The following is a 12764-nucleotide window of genomic DNA, read 5'->3' on the forward strand; positions in this document are numbered from 1 at the left end:
CTACAGGTGTGTACACACCACACCCAGCTAATTTTTGTATTTTTAGTTAAGACAGAGTTTCACCATGTTGGTCAGGCTGGTCTTGACCTCCTGACCTCAGGTGATCCATCCACTTCAGCCTCCCAAAGTGCTGGGATTACAGGCATGAGCCATAGCGCCTGGCCCTACTCTTTTTTTTTTGGGAAAGGGTCTCACTCTGTCACCCAGGCTGGAGTGCAGTGGTGTAATCACGGTTCTCATTGGAGCCTTGACCTTCTAGGCTTAAGTGATCCTCCCACCTCAGCCTCCCAAGTAGCTGGGACCAAAGGCACGTGCCACAATACCTGGTTAATTTTCCTATTTTTTGTAGAGACAGGGTTTTACCAAGTTGTCCAGGTTGGTCTCAAACTCCTGGGCTCAAGCCATTCACCTACCTCGGCCTCCCATAGTCCTGGGATTACAGGCATGAGCCACTGGGCCCAGCATCTTTAAGTTTATGAGAGATTAGTAAAAATGAAATATAGAATGGAATCACATACTTGACAGAAGTAACTATCCAAAGGTTTCCTGAAAGGTGTTTTGAAGTTTTCACAAACACAAAAAATGATACTGTATGTATATATTGACTAAACCACAATTAACCTGAAATTAATACAAGAAATGAGCAAGACGCTAAGTTTTGAATAAGCTATTGTGGCTACTGGTCTGAACTTCAGCAAAGGGGGAGATATTCATACAGCACTACAAAGATTATTCAGGCACAGAAAATGCTGGAATGTTGCTAGATAGCCTAGTAAGTGCTAAGAAATTTCCAGTTTTCAATATTAACCTAAAATTCTGATATCTATTTTCTTAACAGAAGCAACATTTGCTAAGATAATTAATACTGCCATTGATTACACAGTTATTTCTCAGTGCTTTTTTCTTTCCACTCAGGAAGTTGGAACATTCCATGATACAATGCCAAGACATGAATTTGGCTCAGGGTCTACGGTACCAGAATTCAGAATATGAAGCTTTATTTAATCACAAGTTGGAGCCGGACATGGTAGCTCACGCCTATAATCCCAGCATGTTGGGAGGCTGAAGCAGGTAGATTGCTTGAACCCAGGAGTTTGAGGCCAGCCTGGGCAGTATGGCAAAACTTGGCCTCTACTAAAAATCCAAAAATTAGCCAGGCATGGTGGTGCATGTCTGTAGTCCCAGCTACTCAGGAGGCTGAGGTGGGAGGATCGCCTGAGCCTGGGAGGCAGAGGTTGCAACGAGCCAAGATTGTGTCACTGCACCCCAGCCTGGGCGACAGAGCGAGATGTGTCTAAAAAAAAAAGAAAAAAGAAAAAGAAAGGACACACGAAAAAGAAACCAAGATGATATGCCCTTTCCTTTTCTGTACCAAGCAGCAGCAGGAGCCAGGGAGCTCCTTGAGTGTTTCTGGGGTGTGAGGGCTAACCATGTTATGTGGGTTGCAGAAATCCCTGGGATGGGTGTTCTCCAATCACTCAAGCTTAGGCCTGGTGGAGAGCCTCCGTTTCCTCACCCTTGACTGACCCTTCACTCTCATGCTCCTCTTGCCACCACGGTCTGGAGGAGCTCAACGCTTCCTCTGGTGCACCACACACCCACCTCCAGGCTTGGATAGCCAACTACAAGCACCCTGGCTGACCCAGTCCCTCCTAGAACCAAGGGTGCCTTTGGAGGCCCAAGGTCAAGCGCTGCTTTCGCCACTCCAGCCACACAGGACCTGCATCTCCAATGAGTGCTTTTCATTGCACACAAGCTGATGTCCCCCACAGTCTCAGGGGCCAGAGCTGCTTATGAAAAAGCGTGTCCTTGGCCTGGCCATCTTTTCCAAGGTTGAGAACTCACTAACACAAAATAGTTTCTTTCCCCACTAGGGTTTCTAAGCTGGTGTGATAGGGTCTTGAGAGTCCTGGCAATCATTTTGGCTGTCATGGGATAAAATGTAGCCTGATAGATGGTGCAGTACAGACAGCTATTTAAACTAATAGCCTTTAGGCCAGGCATGGTTGCTCACACCTATAGTCCCAGCACTTTGACAGGCTGAGGTGAGAGGATCATTTGTGCCCAGGAGTTTGAGATGAGCCTAGGCAATACACAGAGACCTTATCTCTATAAAAAATAAAAGATAAAAAGTTTAAAAAAGGAATAGCCTTTCTCTCCTATCCTACAAGAAGGAATGGCTAAATTCTACCTAGATACATGTTGATCCAGAATAGAGGCTACCTCTGCCAGGCATCCCTGCAGCTAGATGTGGCCATGTACTTAAGATCTGGCCAATTCCATGCACCAGAAGCAATATGCACAATTTCCCTCACAGGGAGAGTCGTGCCCTCCCCTTCCCTTTCTTTGTTGATGGCTGGAATGTGGACATGAGGATGAACTACCTTGGACCATGTGGGTCAGGGCAACACCCTAAGTAAGGAGAGCAGAACAGGAAGACAGAAATGCCTGGGTCTCAGATGACTTTGTGGATTAGGATCCACATAACAGCTTGGACTTTTACATAAGGAACTTATTTAAAGAACTAGGGAGTCTCAGCCTGGGAAACATAGTGAGACCTTGTCTTTACAAAAAAAAAAAAAAAATTAGCTGGGCATGGTGGTGCATGCCTATGTTGCCTATGGGCCCAGCTACTCGGAAGGCTGAGTTGGGAGGATCACTTGGGTCCAAGCGATGGAGGCTGCAGTGAGCTATTGATCATGCCACTGCACTCCAACCTGGGTGACAGAAAGAGACCCTGTCTCTAAAAAAAGAGAAAAGAAAAGAATTATAGGATCTCTATTACATATGACCAACCTATGTGCTAACTAATGCATAAAGTGAGAGAAAACATTGTCCCATGACGTATTCTCTGTATAAAGAAAGCCCTGTAAACATTGAGACTCTGGATTAGGCTGTTTGAAATGAGTGCCATTGCTAGATTTTCTTGTTATGATAGGCAAAAAAAATCCTATTTTGTTTTCTTGAGATTATATAAATTAAGGTTCTGTTGCTTATAATTGAGATTCCTGGCTCTTCTCTTTCTTTAAGGCATATTTGTTTTGGAAGAACATTTTTGCCCTACTTACACAAATCTGATTTGGTTAATTTTCCAAGAATTAAGGATTAGTTTGCCCCCAAAGAATATTCCTGATTGAGACATAGCAGTTCCAAGCAGCAATTTTAGCTTTGGAGTTAAGAATGTAAAAGTTTCACTTCACTGGAGAGAGATGACTCCATACTGACTAGGGTTTTTTTCTGTTGTTTTTTATGACACAGGGTCTTGCTGTCACCCGGGCTGGAGTGCAGTGGCATGATAGCAGCTCACTGTAGCTTTGACCTCCAGGGTTCCAGCAATCCTCCCACCACAGCCTTCCAAGAAGCTGGGACCATAGGCATGTGTCACCACACCTGGCTAATTTTTTTTTTCAAATCAATCATAGCCAATTTGTTCCAGCTCTTCAAAATGTATACTCAGTATCTTGTTTCTAAAATGTATATCACCCTTTATATAATAGTTTTATAGATTTTTTCTTTCACTTATTTATGTTTTAAGATGGAGTCTTGCTCTCATCACCTAGGCTGGAGTGAGTGCAATGGCATGATTTCAGCTCACTACAACCTCCGCCTCCTGGGTTCAAACAATTCTTCTGCCTCTGCCTCTGCCTCTGCCTCCTGAGCAGCTGAGATTACAGGCACCCACCACCATGCCCAGCTAATTTTTGTATTTTTAGTAGAGACGGGGTTTCACCATGTTGGCCAGGCTGGTCTTGAACTCCTGACCTCAGGTGATCCATCTGCCTTGGTCTCCCAAAGTGCTGGGATTACAGGCGTGAGCCACTGTGCCTGGCCTATAGCGTTTTCATCTTTACAGTTCTTCAGGAGAAGGCAGACTCTTGAGTTGCCCAGTTAGAAGCCTGTGACCTGCTATTCTGATTTTCTTCTCAATATTCATGGCCAACATCTGGCTTCTAAAAGAAAGTTTTTGGTCTTTTCAATCACTTGCTGGTAGGGTGAGACTGCATTATTACCCATAACCACATGACCTAATTTAGAATCAATCTAGGCATCCAGTCTTGCATGTCTAATCAACTTTACAGCCCACCTTTCAGTTTCTTCTGGAGTCACGTTCAGTTTATCTGCCAATATGTTAACGCTGATGTACTGGAAGCTGAAACAGAAAGTCTCAAATATGAAGAAATGGGTATTTTCAGTGAAATCCTCAAGGCAAGCCACCAAGACGTCACTCACAAACACCGATTCACATTCCCTCAGCTTTTTCTGAGCCCCATCGAAGGCAAAGTTAACACATAAGCATTCCACAAATTCGGTGACTGGGTCTTTACATGTGTGAAACTCCTGTTGAATACCGACTAGATCTCTCAGCGCGCCTGCTGAAGTCTTCGAACAGCCTTGTTTGTTATAATTGCTGGAGTCGAATAGTGAGGAATGTGTGGACACACTGCCTGAACTGCATTAAGATACTGTGGTTGGTAAAGGAAGAGATCAACAATATTATCGTGACCTTTGGGGTGACTGAAGAAAACAGAGACCAGTGAATGAGCCATGTTCTCTGCTGAAGAGACGGGAGTGGAGAACTCACAGAATTATCATCTATCTGTTGCTGGAACCTTCAGTGCACTTGCAAGTGAAGCGAAACACAGCTAATCTGTAAGTTATAATTCATCAACATTCTAAGAAAATATATTCTACTGCTCCTAAGTAATTCTCACATTCATATTGGAATTTTGCCTATCTGCACAGCGTATCTAAATATCCCTGCCTAAAGCCATGCTGCTCCTCCAGGTAGTCAAAAAGCATCCTACCATCCCTGATGGACTGGATTTGCCTTGTAGTTGCTGGGTCTTCATACATCTTCACAGTTGGTTCTGTTTCTGCCTGAGAAATGCTTTAAGTTTACTCTGGGGAAAGCTGGCCTCTGAAATCTTTATGCAGTCTTGGGATGTAGCTGTGGAAGACCTCACATGGTTAAAAGAGACCAGCCTGGCCAACATGGTGAAACCCCACCTCTACTAAAAATACAAAAATTAGCTGGGTGTAGTGGCAGGCACCTGTAATCCCAGCTACTCAAGAGGCTGAAGCAGGAGAATCACCTGAACCTGGGAGTTGGAGTGTACAGTGAGCCGAGATCGCACCACCGCATTCCAGCCTGGGAAAGAGAGTGAGATTCTGTCTCAATAAAAATAAAATAAATAACTAAATAATAAAGCCTTAGTTGGGCTAAGGCTGGACATGGTGACTTATACATGTAATCCCAGCACTTTGGGAGGCTGAGGCAGGAGAATAAAACTTGAGGCCAGGAGTTTATTATTTAAACAACAACAAAAAATGAGCTGGTCATGGTGGTATGTGCCTGTGGTCCTAGCTACTCAGGAGGCTAAGGTGGGAGGATGGCTTGAGCCCAGGAGTTCGTGTTTACAGTGAGCTATGATTGTGCCACTGCACTCTAGCCTAGGCTACATAATGAGACTCTAATATGGTTTGTCTGTGTCCCAAATCTCGAATTGTAGATCCCATAATTCCCACATGTCACAGGAGGGGTTCAGTGGGAGGTAACTGAATCATGAGTGAATAAGTCTCATGAGATCTGATGGTTTTATAAAGGGGAGTTCCACTGCACATGCTTTCTCTTGCCTGCTGCCATGAAAGATGTGACCTTTTTTTTTTTGAGATGGAGTCTCACTGTCACCCAGGCTGGAGTGCAGTGCATGATCTCAACTCACTGCAACCTCTGCCTCCTGGATTCAAGTGATTCTCCTGCCTCAGCCTTCAGAGTAGCTGGGACTACAGGTGCCGGTCACCATGCCTAGCTAATTTTTGTATTTTTCAAGTAGAAACAGGGTTTTGCCATGTTGGCCAGGCTGATCTCAAACTCCTGATCTCAGGTGATCCGCCTACCTTGGCCGCCCAAAGTGCTGGGATTACAGGTGTGAGTCACCTTTCCTGGCCTGTAAGATGTGACTTTGCTCCTCTTTTGCCTTCCACCATGATTGTGAGGCCTCCCCAGCCACCTGGAGCTGTGAGTCCATTAAACCTGCTTTTCCTTATAAATTACCCAGTCTTGCGTATGCTTTTATTAGCACCGTGAGAACAGACTAATAAAGACCCTATCTCTATGAAAAACAACAACAACAACAAAACCCCAGATTATCTAGAATAATGAAAGCGGTGTTGCAGTTTTTAAGCAGGTATGGCAAGCGAGATCCTATTACAAGTGCTCTTACCTTGGGTCTGGTAAGCTTCAGAAATGTGAAACATCCTTGAAATTATAAATTATGTGCCTTTTGCTTGGGAATGGATCAAAAGCTTTCCTCAGATTCTCAGCAAGATACAAAAATTAAAAAAGAAATCCCTGCTCAATTAAAAATGAAAAAGCAATTATAACTTAATTTTAATCTTTAATCCATATTTAGACAAGTTAGTGGCTAAATTTGTTTCTATGTTATCCTTTTGAAAACCCTAATATGGGTTCTCAGCTTTTCAGACTACAGGGACATAAATACAAAAGAGAATTAATGTCATTCTAAATCTTACAGATGGTAGTCCTACAAATGACATTGTATTAAGAATTGCTAAAAGATGTGTGGATTAATCAGAAAACTAGACAAGGATGTTTTCCTGTCAAGAAGGGATTTCAGCACTGCTAGTTGTATCATTCACTGCAGTGATCCCCAACCTTTTTGGCACCAGGGACGAGGTTCCACAAACTAGGGGTATGGGGATAGTTTCAGGATGAAACCGGTCCACCTCGGGTCATCAGGCATTAATTAGATTCTCATTAGGAACATGCAACATAGATCCTCTACACACACAGTTCACAATAGAATTCACGATCCTATGAGAATCTAATGCCACTGCTGATCTAATACGAGGGAGAGCTACCGCTCACTTGCCTGCAGCTCCCTGTGTGAGCCCATTTCCTCGAAGGTTTACAGACAGGTACGGGTCCACAGCCTCAGGGCTGGGGCCCCTGATTCACTGCACATGCAAAAGTTTTATACATTTAGTGGAATCACTGAAGTAAATAATCAGGAAGCATAAGTTCTGGTACCAGTTTTATTTGTAATTAACCACATACAAATCACTTTTCTATAAAATAATGGTTAACATCTATTCCTTAATTCACAAAAATATCACAAAACCAAAATCCTTCCCACGATATATTATTATTTAGTCTAAGCTTTAATTCAAAGGTTGAGAATGACAAATTGGAGAATTTCTTTCATACATAAATTGCTTTCCTTAGTTCTGCAGGTGGGTAATCTGGCTGAGATAAGCTCTGTCATGTTTCAACCTCAGAGAACAAAAAGCAATCAACAAAATAATGGTGAAGAAAATGCTGGCCCGAAAAATAACACTGATGAGAAATAGGTATGTATTAAGTGCAATACTTATAACATCCCTGGTGTCAAATGACCAAAATTTAGCCTTAAGCCACTAAAGCACATTTCCCCTTTAAACCATATACTAGTATAGCACATTTCATTTCACTAAAAGTAATGTTAAACATGAATGTCTTGCAGACTATTTAAAGAGCCAGTTAAAATGCCTAAAAAAAACCAATTTTTTTGTTATGACTTTTTTTGTGTCTCCCTCTTTCCATTTTCATCTTATGATATTTCACTCAAAAATTTAGTTACCCACCCCAAAGCACATTTCTCTCCCTTCTGCCAGGGTGTAAGAAATGTCAGCATTCTGTCAGTAGAAAATAAACACCGAAGAGGAATTAGCATGTTAATGAACAAAGACTAAGGAAGGTAATACCAACAGCATAAGGGAAAACATAGACCACAAGCATCTCATTTATCATGTACATGTATCATGTCAACCGTTATATATTAAATCTTCAAGAGATTGAGTACTTTTGTTTAAGTATGTTTAACAATGTCAGTTTCGTGGGATTTAGTCTCTGTTCCTGGACTTTCTCTTACAATACGGTCACAGAAAAACAAACACTGGAGCATGGTTTACGGAGAAATACAAAACACATACAAACATCATAATAAAATAGCCATTTATATCACTATTAGAGAACTATTTTAGAGAAAACATACTTTCACTAGTGGCCTCAAATGCCATCATCCACTTACGTTTTTCTAAAACTATCAACTTTGTTTTTCTAAAAGATGTGGTCTCCTTCTGCTGCCCAGGCTGGAGTGCAGAGGCATGATCATAGCTGCAGATCATAGCTCACTGCAGCCCCGAATTCCTAGACTCAAGTGACCCTTCCAAGTAGCTGAGACTACAGACTTGGGCCACCACGGCCAGGTATAGTTTTTTGCTTTTGTAGAGATGAGGTCCTGCTATGTTGCCCAGGCTGGTCTCAAACTCCTGGGCTGAAGCAATCCTCCCACTTCAGCCCCCTGAACTGCTAGGATTATAGAGATGAGCCACTATACCCAGCAACTGTCAACTTGTAATACAAAAATACCTTCAAGCTGATAATCAAGAACACTTAGTGACTTTAGAAAGCTGACAGAATATTTCCATGCTACACAAAACAGTTCTATATACAACTTTACAGTTTTAAAGGTCTTTGCTGGCACTTGACTTTATAGTTAACACAATGACTACTGATATCAACAAAGTACTGTTTTTAGCTTATATATAGTTTCAAAATCAGTATTACTTCACAAAACAGTAAAGAAATATCACTTCTGCTGTAGAATTCTCTAAGATGAACACCAAAGCTGTGCAGCTAAAACATATTGAGAATCACATAATTTTTTAAGGCAACAGATAAAAATTTATACAATCCAGTGAAACTTATACATGTTCAGTGGAAAAGAGGATTATTCCTCTGATTCAATGAAGCATGTATCAGGTTTAGAGCAACAATACAAACCTACAAAGAAAGTTACTTCTTTTTTCAAGTTTTTAGATGATTGGGTGACACAACTAGAATCTAATTTTTTAGATGAAAATCGGTCACTTTGCAAATATACATTCTAAATGCCAAAATTACAATGAAACTTCTTTTCAAACAGTGGAATCCTGGTTTGTTGTCTTTACTGTCAGTGAGCTTATAGTTATTCTCTGTATTATTATAAATGAAGTCACCATTTAGTCACCCTAATACACATATGCTTTTTTTTTTTTTTGAGACAGAGTTTGCTCTGTCACCCAGGCTGGAGTGCAGTGGCCCAGTCTTGGCTCACTGCAGCCTTCACCTCCCAGTTTCCAGAAATTCTCCTGTCTCAGCCTCCCAAGTAGCTAGGATTACAGGCACACGCCACCACGCCTGGCTAATTCTTTTTTTTTGTATTTTTAGTAGAGACGGGGTTTCAACATATTAACCAGGCTGGTTTTGAACTCCTGACCTCAAGTGATCCACCCGCCTCGGCCTCCCAAAGTGCTTGGATTGCAGGCATGAGCCACTGCGCCCAGCCTGTACTTTTTTCTTCATAGAAGAAAACAAAACTAAAACTTCCCAAACTATGTTTAACTTATAATATATTTTATAAAGACCCCTTAGGTTAACCATTTTGGAAATCTACATTGTTCTGAAGAAAAAGATATGCTTTCAAAACACTGCCTAGCAATTCCTAATCCTTTTTCTGTTATAAAAATTAAAATTAAAAAGTTACTGCCACGGTGCTTGTGGCAATAAACAAAATGTAAAATTTATCAAAAGACTAAATTAGTTTTATGAAACATAAACATACTAAATAAATAAATACTGGATTCTTAGCACAAAAAATTATTAAAAGGTTGCTTTGAGTGTTAAAATTTGTAATATTAAATTACCTTCATATTTCAAACATTACTTTTTCTAAACCAAACCAGTTAATCAACTTTTCCTCCCCTTTGGGAACAAAAAGGATATTTAAGATATATTCCAAAACAGCAAAAACAACTTAGTGTTTGAATTCAGTTACAACAAACCCTGCTGATCCTGTGCATTTCACTGAGGTGCCACACGCACCCAAAAATCATCATCAGAAATAGAACTTGAACTTCCTGACTCAGACTCTGGCTCACTGAATCCACCTAAGTCCCATTCAGTGCTAGATTCACTTGGTATTTCTTCTTCTTCAGTGAGGAAACTCTGACCAGGTTCAAGGCAGGAAGGATAAACACGAGCAGAGAGGCAAAAAAAGTTGGAATCAAACTGCAAGAGGCCTAATGTGGTACCTATATTAATCCATTGGTCTCCCCTAATATCATATTCATACACAGTCACCCGGTTCTTTTTCCACTGTGGGGTGCGAGAGGTGACGAGCAACAATTTTTGGCCATGCTTGATAATCCGGTAGTTATTGGTCTCTGACACCAAGGGAATATTATTCATTTGCCTCCATTCTGCCCTAACTGGGTTGTAGACCTTCATGACTGGGATGTCACAGATACAATAGATCTCCTCATTGAAGACACACGCTTCCTGAAAGTCATTGCGCTTCAGAGAAACGCACTTCAGCCACATGTTGTGGCTAGGATCATAACAGAACATGCGCTTACTGTTGAGAGCATAGAGATAGTCCCGAATTACCAACAGGTCAAAGGATAAAAAAGAATGGGGCAGTGGAGCCACCAACGCCCACTGGTTTCTCTTAACATTGTAGCATTCTACTTCCTTCAATTTAACTCCAGTAATAGGGTCTCGCCCCCCCAAAATGTAAATGTAGCCATTGAGGTATGCCACATCCATGCCCTCACGACACAGCATGCGATCTGCAAGTTGGTGCCAACTATTCTGACCTGGTTTATACACCCAGAGGTCTGTCCTGGGCTGGGCAGCTAGGTAGATGTCGTGCTCTGGAGAGATACAGACAGCTAAGGTAGTGACAGTCCTAGTGTGAGCAAGACAGGTCAAAGGTGAGGGCACTTTGTAAAGGTCCCCAGAGTACGGATCACAGCAAAGAAAGGGATCTCTGGGGTGTCCAAAGAAGATCAGCATCTCCTTGGCACACATACCCAGCCTCTGAGGTGGATTTTCTGCTGCAGGTACAACAGAGTTGCTGCTGCTGCTGCTGCTGCTGCCGCCGCTGCTGCTGCTGTTTGGCACTGGCACCAGAGACTTGTACAGCAGGTCGCCATAGCGCATCTGCAGGGCCCCTTCAACAACGCCCAGGCAGTACTTCTTCACTAAGGGCTTGCTCAGCAGCCCTTCTAAGTAGTCCTGATCTTCCTCAGTGAAGTGCGTCCAGCGCACGCACTTGAAGACTTCTGCAGCACTGGGACCCCGCTCTTTGGGAGCAGCCTCCAGCCACTGCACTGCTACGTGGCACACTGTCCGCTCACTCTCCACGTCCAGACTATCCAGGCGCAGAACAGCCAGCAGCTGGGCCAGGGTCAGATCTGCTAGAGTCTCCTCCCGAATCGAACCCATGTGGCTGAGCTGCTTGAAGTTGTGAGCTATATAGGACTGGGCCTGAGATCGCAGCTTGCGATGGTCAAAGGCGTCTGCAAACTTGAGGATGGCGGTGCAGTTGGTGAGCTCCAGGCGTCGGGCTAAGAAGGAGGCACAGGCTTCCCGCACGTACTCCAGCTGCAGCATGTCCGAGGCCGCGTACAGGCGCTCCACGTTGGCCTCACTGAGCGACACACGACCCGTGTAGCAATAGTCCACCAGCACCTCGAAGGACTCGGCGTCCACGTCGTGCATGGTCACGCTGGCCTGCTGGCTCTCGTACATGCCACCTGTGAACATGCTCTTGAAGTAGGGACACGCAGCTGCCAGCACGTTGCGGTTGCAGGGGAACAGGCGACCCGTGCCGGGCCCGCTGCCGGGCGTTACCACCTCGATGGTCACATCGCACAGCAGCCGCGCGTCGTAGAAGGACTTGAGCTGGGCCAGGAGGGCTGCAGAATGGGCCGTGTCCTTTAATTCCTCTGGGCCCGTGAAAAAGGCCGAAACTGTGGGTATGTGAATCTTCTTGGGCCGCTTCCCACCGCGGGGACTGGCGAGGCGGCGAGAGCGCGGGGCGTCCTCCCGGGACTGCATGATGGAGATGGCGACGGGCGCTGAAGGCGAGAACGGCTGCAGGACCCGGCTCTGGCTCCTCCTCACCCTTCCCTCGCTGACGCTAAGGCAGCAGCGTGTCCGAAGAAGCCGGAGCACGAGCCCATTTACTGAATTCAGCCCAACCCCAAGGAGCCGCCTCCCTTTATCGTTTAGACAGTGGCTGACTCACCCGCTCTCACACCCGCGTCCCTTCTCCGCCTCTGCTCGCGTTCACAGGACCCGCTGGCTGGGAGCCTCAGACGCCGCTGCCACCGCGTGGGCGACAACACTAGGCGCCCAGGAGAACTACAGCTCCCACGATGCCTTTTGCGCCCCAAGGGCTACTGGGGCTCTCGGACCCCCGGGCCGAGACTGAAAGAGACCGCTTTGCATGTTGGGAGTAGTAGTTCGTGTAATATCGCGATCCTTCTCTGTGTTCCTTATTTTAATGACGACACTCGAGAGCGCCAATTTTCCTAGGTTGGATTTTGTGGTTCGGAAATGTGGTTTTGGTATCCAAAGTAGTCGCCTCGTTCTAGTATATATTGTTTGACTTGTCTCTGAACTGTTTCTTCTTCTTTTGTGAAATGTGAACAGGAGTATTTCATAGGATTGTGTGAAGATTAAATGAGTTGGTTATAGGACGCTCTTAATATTTGTTGGTTTGTAGAATAATTATTCGCTTCTTAGGTTGTAAAGGTTCTATAAGTTTTAACTTTTCTTCCAGCATTTATTTAAAAAAAAATGAAGCACCACTAATTTGAAATTATGAGCCTGTAGGAAAACAAAAAACAACCCCCAAAATCAGAAAACCTTGCAG

General features: G+C 43.8%; 1 protein-coding gene and 1 pseudogene across 2 annotated transcripts; both read right to left on the reverse strand.

Moving 5' to 3' along the window:
• Positions 1–1359: 1359 nt before the first annotated feature.
• On the reverse strand, positions 1360–7453 carry LOC100399205 (eukaryotic translation initiation factor 3 subunit E pseudogene; annotated as a pseudogene). Its single transcript, XR_013536227.1, has one exon. The product of XR_013536227.1 is annotated as a eukaryotic translation initiation factor 3 subunit E pseudogene (transcript).
• On the reverse strand, positions 7043–12254 carry KBTBD6 (kelch repeat and BTB domain containing 6). The gene has a single exon (XM_035302556.3). The coding sequence runs from the start codon at positions 11942–11944 to the stop codon at positions 9905–9907; it is 2040 nt and encodes a 679-aa protein (XP_035158447.1). The 5' UTR covers positions 11945–12254; the 3' UTR covers positions 7043–9904.
• Positions 12255–12764: the final 510 nt, after the last annotated feature.

The sequence above is a fragment of the Callithrix jacchus genome, chromosome 5 (genome assembly GCF_049354715.1).
Source record: "Callithrix jacchus isolate 240 chromosome 5, calJac240_pri, whole genome shotgun sequence".
NCBI lineage: Eukaryota > Metazoa > Chordata > Mammalia > Primates > Cebidae > Callithrix > Callithrix jacchus.